The sequence below is a fragment of the Populus euphratica genome, unplaced genomic scaffold (genome assembly GCF_000495115.2).
Source record: "Populus euphratica unplaced genomic scaffold, PopEup_1.0 scaffold33.1, whole genome shotgun sequence".
Taxonomy (NCBI): domain Eukaryota; kingdom Viridiplantae; phylum Streptophyta; class Magnoliopsida; order Malpighiales; family Salicaceae; genus Populus; species Populus euphratica.
In genome coordinates, this window is record NW_011499906.1 from 709,443 (window position 1) to 720,191 (window position 10,749).

Below are 10,749 nucleotides of genomic sequence, written 5' to 3' on the forward strand. Positions count from 1 at the left end.
TCTTTTAACATTGGATTGGTTTAAGAATTGGGCTTCACATGATCTGGCTCATAAAGTTTGATGGCCTTACTTGGATTTTTTTTTCTTTTTTTTAATTTCATCCTTCTACATCTGGATTGTTAAAAATTAGACGTCATAATATTTTTACATTTGAATTGTTAAAAATTAGACGTCATAATATTTTTTATTTGTTTTCTATGGGGTTATCTTTATAGAACGACCTAAATCGCAGGTTTGACATGCTAATTTGGGTTGCTTTTTTTATTGTTCTCTATTTATTTTTAACTTTATAATTTCTCACTCAGCCTCCTATCGCCTAGTAGTTAACATCTATAATTAAAAGGACTATGAAAATTCATACAACAAAATACTAAATATGAATATAAAGTATAAAAAGGTAAATAGAAACCATGACATGATTTAACACTAATAATACTTATATAGAAAGGCATCTTTGTAATATCACTTAAATGATAAAAAATGTTATTCATGCATCCTAGTTACTTTAAGTCTTTTAGGAACTGTGACATCTACGTAGATATGTCCATAATATTTGGGTTACTTGAATGATTTTCTTTAAGCAAGACCTTAATGACATCTCTCTCTTCTCCCATACATAAGAGGTCAGTAAGAATCATGTACCCTAATTGTAAACCCCTGCATAAATATAGGACCAAATATAGTATGGTCTCGAGGAGTAATAGAGAGGATGACCTTTATAAATAAATATTAAAGGCATTATTGAAGTTGAAATGGGAATTTTAAATTTTAGGTTAAAATTTGTAAGGTAAGTGGAACCGAAAAAGTTGTCAATTCCGTTCCGGTTGGCATTTTGTTTTTTTAATTGGAAGGATATATTTCAATATGTATGTATATGTCAGTGTGGGGGGGTATGTGTGTGTAATTCAAAATATTAATTCAACAAACATAATTTCAATTCAAATCCAAAGATAAATAACTTGAAATTATGCCATTCAAATTTTAAATATAAGTAAAAAAAATAGAAGTTCAATCAATGTGACCAAAATGACTTGACGAGTCCAAAAAAACCCAAAAAATTTGTAAAAATATTGTTTGATTAAAAAAAAATTCAAGACAATATTTTAAAAAAATATTAAAACGATAATATATTACATCGACTCAGGTCAACCTGGGTTAACCTTTCAAATTCATGACCCATGTCATGAGACCATGATATACTTAAATAATCAAAATAAATATGAAGCTTAATTACCAATAAATCCATTATTGAATGATAAAATTAGAAAAAACAAATCAATCTAAAAGAAAGATACAATAAAATGTTCTTAACAAAATTAAAAAAATTTCATTGTCAGTCTTGTTAGGCCTTTTTAAACTCTGATTGCCTTAAAATTCTAACTTATGATAACAGTCAAATTAAGAGATATAATTGACACCGTAAAATCAAATAATATTTTTTAAATAAACTAAAAAAACCATTATTTAAGTAGAATGAAACAACTAGAATGTTCCTGCTAAAATTTAGATAGAATTTATGGAATGGGCTAAAATTTTGAGCGAGATGAAATTTGTATCAATTTGTTCTAGTCTTTTTAACTGAAACGAGATATACTATCCATTCTAGATGAAATGAACAAAATTAATAACCTTGGAACCAGTAATGGATTTTGATGAATAGAAAAACTAGGAAAACTTAAAATAAAAGTGTTTAGAGAAAGAGAAAATAATTTAGAGAAATGATAAGAAAAATGAGGAATAAAAGTTAAAAAGTGAAGTACTTGAAAAAGTGTTGGTGCAAACCTCAATTAAAATTGATAATGTTATCGTGAAATTATAATAAGTTTATAGAGAAAATAAATAATGAAAAAGAAAAATAAATGATCTTGTCTTTGCCAAAATTTGGTCCTATTATAAGGTCAAAAATTGAAGAGGATCAAAGAAGAAGTTAATGGGATAAGTTAAGAGGTTTAGGTTATAAATGGCCAAATCTATCACACAGGATCTTTGCCTACTGTTGAACCGATATCTTGAGCTTCAAAGTGAGTTTTATATCGATTCTAGATGATTTGGTAAGTAGACATCTTTACCTTTCTAATAATATATAGTAGGCTCATTAATTCATCTAAACGAGAGAGAATGACATATTGAAAGTTGGGTCTGGAATCATCTTCAGGCTGTAATTCTATTATTTTCTAGTTTTACAATATCAAGAATAATTATTAATCCACTCATTGGATCTTACTATAATTTTATATAGAGCCTACTGACATATGATTATACCTCAGGTTAAAATTTCAAAGCAAACAAAGTTCCAAAAAGCCTTACACAAATGTCAAAAATTGGATTAAAATAAAGGAAAATAAAATATAAGCAAAGTACAGAGGTAAAATGGACTTTACCCAAAAGTCCAGCTCCTTTTTCTCTTTACATTATGGCATGAGCTACTGAAAAAAAGGAAAAGAGAAAAAAGAAAGATAAAAGCTAAGTTAAACACTAGAATCCTTGAGCAAGTATGAAATTGACATAGAAAGTGAGGGGATGATGGATTAACATGATCTACCATAAAATCTAGAGAGAAATCAAGTGAGAGATGGGAAGAAAAGAAAGAAACTCTAAGCCAAAATGGAAGGAAAAAGAGAGGTGGAAGATTTTTGACATGTTATGATTTGAAGCTCATTTTATCACCAAGTAAAGAGTTCTAGACTTGATTATACAAGCTTAAGTTAATACAAAAGAAATTAATGTTTAATTTCATGAATCTGAGTTAGGGTTTCTGAATGAAAATTAAGGAAAATATGAAATTGTGTTATATTATGGTAATAGGGATGTAACAAGATGATAATAGCTTGGATTGATGAATAATTGAAAAGGTAAATTGGGTGTTCTTTCATGGGTTATACTCGGCCATTAAAAGGAAACTTAAGAAGGTTTGGAAAGTAATTTTCTTGAGCTATTAGATGTAGTATTAATGATATAAATACTTGAGAATTGTTTATATTATGTTTGAGTTATGATTTGATACTAGGAAGGTTTAGGTATAATTAAAATTTATATGAAAGGGTAATTGTTTTTCAGTACTCTTCAAGTATTTAATAAAATGAGTGTAAGTGATTAGAGATAAGGATGTGTATGTATGTTGTTGTACATAAGATGTTGGCGAAATTAAAGACTAAGAAGTCATAAGTTTTGAGTAAACTTCTATAAGCATGTTATGAAAATTTAATAACAAGGGAGAAAAGATGTTATGACAGCCCTATATGGATGGAAAATAGCTATTACAGTAGCCTTATATGTGAAAAAATAAAGGCTCAAATGACAATCTAAGATGTGACAAAACAAAGTTTGTTTAGGCAGCCTATAAATATAGAAATTAGAACTTGAAAAAAATGAAATTTAAAGTAAGAATCTTCATAAAAGTTGTAGGCATGAATGTTAGCTTTCAAATAAAACTATTTTTGATCAATTTGAAACTATACAACTCCAAATATAGGCTAAAAACAAAGTAAGGATCTAAACTAAAATAAATCCGGACATATTTAGGATGCTACTGTAATTATTGGTTTTGTGCTTTAATATGATGGAATTCGAAGTAAGTTGCTTCATAAAAGTTGTAGGAATGGATGTTAGCTTTCAAATGAAACTATTCTTACTCAATTCAAAGCTATACAACCCCAAACATAACCTAAAGATTGAGAAAAGATCCAAACCAACATGATACTAGATAAATTTCCTTACATTACAGTAATGGGTTATTTTGGACTTGTAAATAGCTAAACTGGTTGTTTTATTCATGAAAATTATAACTATATATTGTATATTTTCAAAAAGACAATTCATTTTCAAAATCAAGTTCTACAACTTTAATTGTACCAAACAATATTCTAACTAAATCAACTATGATTTATAAATTTATAATGCTTGCTTGGAAGTATTGCTAATCGAGGGTCTTAATAGTTGAAACTATTAAAATGAGTATGAACATGAAAAAAAAAAAAGATGTGCATGTGTATTGAATTTTAGAAGCATAAGGGGAAAAAAATAAAAATATAGTGACACAATTGATGGATTAATTGACATCCATGTTGGATGACCAAATTGTTGGCAACCATAAGGAATCATCGAATTAATTGGCATCCTTGTAGAGTGGTTGAATTGTTAGCAACCGTTAGGGTTCGTTGGATTAATTGGCATTCATACGAGATGACTGGATTGTTAGCAACCATAAGAATTTGTTGCTAGAGTTATTGGAAACCGTAAGAGTTAGCCAAGGTGATTGGTTTCTATAATGGATGATTGGGGAAATATTTGGCTTTCACGAATAAATGGTTGGGAATACATAGATATTGTTGTTAATATTCATAATTAATTTAGTTATTTGACCTTAAATGAAAGGTTAAATATCTTTAGAAGTATAATTAAAAAGGATATAAAGTAAGCATTTTATGGGCATAGGTTTTGCAAAATGCTTGTACATGGACTAATGTTCACTATATTGAAGTCTACTACAAGTGTGAGGAATGCCATAAAAAAAAAGATTATAAGGTTAAAGATTTGATTTGGGGATGATTATAATGATAATTATAAGGTTAAAGATTTGATTTGGGGATTATGGTAGTACAAAATGGTATAAGAATGAGTTAGATCTATGAACTTAGGAAGTATAATGCTGAAGTACAAGATGTAGAAAAAAATAAAAATATTTGTATATTTTATGCATGATGTGAACGATAACTATTTAGTAGTTAAGAAATAAATGAGTTTGACACGTTAATAGTTGAAATGCATAATTTATATAAGATATTCTAATGGTCAATCATATCATGTTTTATAGATGGTTGAAAGAATCAGATTGGGCCAGAATAAATGTTATCTTTAATAGCCTAAAAAGGAATGTAGACATAATTTAAGGTTATTAAGATAATATATATATTTACCACCATCTAGAATCATTTTAACAATCCATTAATTTTCACTTTTAGGTTATTATTATTATTATAAAATGATTAATGGATTGTTAAAATGATTATATATGTTGGTAAATAAAAGGGCTAGGATGACAACTTAATTCAATCAGAAAATAGGATTCAAGATTAAAAAAAAAATGATTCAAGGTAGAGAAAGGGTGTTTAAGGTATGATTACTTGCATGAATTGTTATTAAAAAAATGACTAATATAATTTTAGTATGGATCAAAATAGCTTAGGAAACAAATCACCTAGTTAATCAGTATGGTAAGATAACTAAAGTATTGGCTAAAGTCATATGGAAATAAAGAGAATAGGAATTTCTAAAAAGGAACTTGCCTTTATCTTCATGTGTTATAAATAAAGAATAATTATATAGAATATGATAATATAGTAAGAAACTTTCTAGTAAGGTCTAAGGGATTACATTTATATTATGACTTTTTTAGAAGGCAAGTTTTGAAGTATGAATGTTTATAAAAGATGGTCAAAGATGAAAATGAATTGAACCTCAAAGATGTTCTTGTAGATTACTTCTTCTGTTGAAGTATATTAAACATCAAAGATGATGATCTTATAGATTACTTGTTGTCTTGAAGTATTTTATAGACTGATTTATAAAAAAAATATTAAAAAAATCTATTGATAGTATGCTATATGTCCTTGATGTTATGTTAATATTTGAAAGCTTTGTGATGTTAATTATTTGTCTTAGGTACATCTTAGACATACCAGTAACAATAACTTGTTATTATGACTCCTTCAATACTAAATAGTGATTATGAATATTATAATATCTTAGGTCTTTTGGATTATAAATAATAGAATTTATATTTTTATAAAATGCAATCTAAATGTTTCTTTTATTACATATGTAAAAGTTAACGTAAATTTTATTAATTGTTGATGCTTATAATTTCTAATGTGTAAAAGTCATTTTTCTTATTTCATTTGCAAATATCTTTAGTTCTAAAAGAACATATATACTTGAAAGATGATGAGAATTATGGTTGAGATAAAGCTCTGTTGATGACATATAATCTATGATAGTTGGATCAAGAATTGATTATTATTGTGTGTATCTAATTATAAATGTCAACACTTGGAAATGTTTTATTTTAAGGGAGACTTTGTTAAAATTTTGAAAAATATTTAGATAATCTTAATAAAGTATAACTATATTATTATAGATTATAAAATTTGAATCAAACTAGAAAAAAAAAATTCTAGATTTTTACATACTTGATTATTGGAAATAAGGATAAAGCATTTAAAAATCTAGGTCATTACACTAATAGTTAAGCTTAAGGATGAGAACCGGAACAAACTGCAAATATTGAAGGGTGGGATTCCTATAATGATGGAGAGGTTGCACTTTTATGCTTCTAACAAGTATTGATCATAATAGTCTTATTTAATGAAAAGGCTATCATGAGATAACATTAAAATCTAAACATACCTATCTTCTTACAAGTAGCTTACCTGGTACCATCAAAACCCATATATGTCTCCATTGCTTTAAATGACTCCTCATCTTCCTAAATCTCCTCCTTTTCCATCTCTTATTTAGCCTTTTTTTATGTAGGTGTTTTTTAATGGAGAATTTTCCTTGCTTCTCTTATAAAAACAGGACTACTTATGATTGTAAATCATAAAGCATTAAACATAGGTACAACAAAAAAAAGCAAAGATAAAAAAGAAAGAGTACAATTACATGCATGCTTCACTTATAATTCTTCAATAAATATCTCTCAACCAAGAGTATTATATTATACTAATAAGAGCTTTGCAAATTAGGGCTTTGCATAGTTAATTACATAATAGCTTTTTAGCACCAACAAAGCATGGTACAACGTTGTACTACCCTTGGGTGACTCGCAAAGACGTAGGACTTCTCCATGCCTCTCGTGAGATAGAAAGCAAAATGGTTTATGTGTATTTACCAACAACCCATTCTCCTCTCCAATTCTTGACAGAATTCCATTTTCCCTAAAAAATTCTCTTTAAAGGATTGTTAATATGTTTATAGAAAATATAGAGTCATGCCATCCCTTGAGATCCATCAGCACATCTCATTAACTTATAGAAATTTTTAAATATTAAGGGATGGATCTTCTCTAAAGCGTTTCATGGATTTTTCAAACATGCAACTATTTAAATGTAATTGGCTAAGAGTTAAGTTACATCTGAAAAATTCATCATGATTAAAATCATTAAAGGATATTTCATATCCATATTTGAATAGAAAAAGGGAAACCCCATTAATCATAATTTTCCCGATCTGGTCCAAGGCTCGAGTTTCGAGTTTTAACCGGGTAACCGGGTTGCCCAGATTAATCAAAACGTCATTTTAGCAAAAAATAAAAGTCAATGAGTTACAACTGAGTTTTGATCGGGTCTTGTTGGGTCAACCCATTGAGTCAACCAGGTCACACTAGGTTTTTCCTTTTCTTATTTTTTCTTTAAACCATTCCAGTTCAAGACCCGGGTCTTAAACCGGATTGGGTTTCCAAACAATATCATTAATGACACCTTAATTTTGAGTACTAATCCTCTCACGAGGGAAAGGAAGTCTTGCCGGGTACCCCGCCATTAATTTACCATTTACACCAACAATATCAAACTTAGTTACAATACTCGTGTGTAAGTTGTTTCATTGGTTCAAGGACTGTTGTCTAAAATGACTATTTTCTTCGAGGACCCCTTCCCCTGATATGAGAAGCACTAATTCTATCCTATTGGGCATCTCCGACATCATCTGGCTGGAAGCGTTGACTACAAGATGAGGAACCGCTCTTATAAAAAAAAACTAAAACCACCTAGATGTTATAAAATAAAATAGCAAAATAATAAGTAAAATTGGAAGATTTCTAACATAGAAACATCAATATCTTGTAATAATCTCTCATCGCCCAAACTGTACGAGTCATTCAACCTCCCTCTCCACGCTATTGAAGTACAAGATACCAAGTAATTAAAGATTAGATGATGTACAAGAGCGAGGAATAAAGGCAACGAAGACAGGTTTTTACAGCGGTGAATTGAACTCCTCTGAACGTTCAAGTATCGAGACACTTGTCAAATGCATGTTGTTGCCATGGAAACTCTACTCTTTCATGCATGCTGCAATGATAAATGAAGTCTTTATATGCACACAGCACACAACCATAAAAATCCAATCAAGAGAACTATTTCACCATAATAATTGTGCAGTGGTTCATGATAAAGAAGTTCACCATTACTACCCCTATGAGTAGGTTTGCAACCATACTTTCCACGACAGTATGACGAGTTCAAGATAAAACAACAATGACGAGTATAAATATCAAAGATCAGCAGGTATGAGTTACAATAGAATCATATGCAAAAAAAAAAACTACATGATTATCCCTTTTCATGCATTCATTAACATACGTCAAGTTATTACCTAGACTTGGTTTACAAAAACATACATGACAGCCTAAGCCCAAAAGCACACCAAAACAGCTTGTGAAAAGGGTCCGATCATTTGAAGTTTTGATCTACGACTGTCAGATAAATTATTACTAGCCACGATACTTGACCCACTCTTATTATGGATTTTGTAGTTGTCCCAAATTTTTCCCAACGAACTTTTCTAATTCAATCATCTCCAAGAATGCCGATGCACTTCTTTGAAATCTTGGCCGCATGTTTCATCTTCTCCACAGATGGCATTATTTGAAACTTCATGGTCACTCGCATCCCTGCATTTTTTTTTAAGACCGTCTATTGAAGAGTTGATGAGTTAGTAGTAGTCCAAACATACTCCCATCTACATGCTTGTTCCTAACTTATCTTACAAGAATCATGATATCAACGCCAGCCTCCATTGCTCAATACAAAGACAAGCCTAGGCTAAATTAAGCTTAAAGTTGGAACAATGATAGAGAACTCAAATTGAAAAGAATGAAGAAGAAAAAAATTAGACATGCAGTAACAAGGAAAAAAAAAAAGCGGAAGAATATGACCGAAGAGAAAGGACAAGTACTAAATTTACAAACTTAATAGGGGTAGCTACTAAATTTACTAAATTTACAAACTTAATAGGGGTAGCCGAAGAACATTCAAGATTTTTTATTCAAGGAGCGAGGAAAAACAAAACTCAAGCCATGGGAGTAAGGGAATGCTCCTACCTAGGAGGAAAGGAAGTTACAAATGCATTATATAAGTTTGGGTACACAATTAAAAATATCCTGTATATTTTAATACCGTACTCTGGTTACACCTCTGATGTTCTTATGTCTTCAATGGAGCTTTCTTCTCTCTGTCAGATATGCGAGCAGGATCTGTTGAATGTGATTTGAACCGACCCCTTCCTCCCTCTTCCTTTTCCTGGATAACAAAATACACAACTTTGAATTCTCCAAACATACAACTTTTGGTCATAAGAGACAAGAAAAGAGAAAATCCTGATGAAAAAAGCATTAAGCAGACACAAAACATCTTAAAGTCCTGATAAAAAATAAGCTGTGAATTCAATGTATAAAAATGGAATCGTGTAGCAGGGGCATTAGATTTAAGGTGAATTCTTAAGAGTGTGAAAGTTCCTGATCATAAAGGTTATTGACAGAGTAGTATCCGACAGGCATATAGAATCATGCAGTGAATATTTTTATGACCAAGATACCAATTAGAGGTTTGCCTAACCTTTCTCTTAACAATCTGGACCATATCCTCGTCATGGAGAGCATGACCAAGGCCACAGTGCTGTGGGAGGTGCCTTGCACTTGTACCCCACACTAGCACGTACTTCACATCCTTGATTAAATTTCTGTGTATGTGATTGCAGAAGTCTTCAACCATGCACCCGCCTCTATCCTGTCATTCACAATGAGAACTAAATTAAGCAACACGAAGCTAGTGACTACAAATATAAAGCATAGATTACACGTGAGATGAATAGAAAAAAAATGATCAATTTGTCACATACAGTTGAAAGAACTACAGGATCAGTAAAATCAGGTTGCTGGCCTTGTGGTTTTGTGTAGACTCTCACGAGCCCCATTTCTTCCCACATTTTTGCAAGTAGTCTGTCAAAGTTGAGCTGTTCAGGAAACAAGAAATAAAACATATGATGCTTATCAAGCCACTCACAGATTGGAAACTAGCACATGATATTTTATTCATATCACCTTAGCCTTGGAATTGTTTTTGGATGTACATAGATGCCATGATAATGTGCTTTTGCAAAATGGTTGCAAGAAAAACATGCATCACATGCATGAAGTAAGATGCATTAGACAACAAAACTCATGACATTCAGCATCTTGTAGCAAAAAAGTGGAATTAAGATGAGTTGGGTTACTTTCTGCTGTTTGCCACAAGTTGTTTACAAAAAACAAGACCTTTATCCTCCCTCACACCCCCAAAGAAGAGAGAAAGGGAGAACCATATTTCTCTGAAGATCAAATAATAGAGAACCTGCCTTTAAATTGCAGCTAATGACAACAGAGTTTGGCTGGCGAGCTAACTTGTCCACATCATCAATACCTATAACATCTATCTTGTTATAGACATATATGCACTTCATGTATTTACGATTACCCTCGATCACATCTATAAGATCATCCACCGTTGCATCCTCGCGAAATAGGACCTACAAACAAATTCATCAGTAATAAGTGTCCTGGGTTTGGGGGCTAGTGAAAGATAGAGCAGATATACTGTGATTGCCATATTAAAAATTGCACAAGTGCAAACCATGCTGAGAAGGAAAGTCATCACAACATGGTTCTTCCCCATAAGTAATTGAATTCCAGCCACCTAACCCCGGCGCCCCCAC

At 30.9% G+C, this 10,749-nt stretch overlaps 1 protein-coding gene across 6 annotated transcripts in view; it reads right to left on the reverse strand.

Moving 5' to 3' along the window:
- Positions 1-8,261: 8,261 nt before the first annotated feature.
- Positions 8,262-10,749, reverse strand: part of LOC105133410 (developmentally-regulated G-protein 2-like) — a 5,892-nt gene continuing 3,404 nt past the window's right edge. The window contains exons 9-13 of one of the 6 annotated variants that reach the window (XM_011037398.1): positions 10,393-10,563; positions 9,898-10,011; positions 9,615-9,785; positions 9,182-9,299; positions 8,262-8,671 (exon numbers count right to left, since the gene is read on the reverse strand). In XM_011037398.1, coding sequence (XP_011035700.1) covers positions 9,204-9,299; positions 9,615-9,785; positions 9,898-10,011; positions 10,393-10,563 — 552 coding nt within the window. In that variant the 3' untranslated portion in view covers positions 8,262-8,671; positions 9,182-9,203. Of the gene's footprint in view, positions 8,694-8,998; positions 9,300-9,614; positions 9,786-9,897; positions 10,012-10,392; positions 10,564-10,749 lie in introns of those variants that run through there. The other 5 variants (XM_011037400.1, XM_011037396.1, XM_011037399.1 and 2 more) reach the window with 5 other exon arrangements.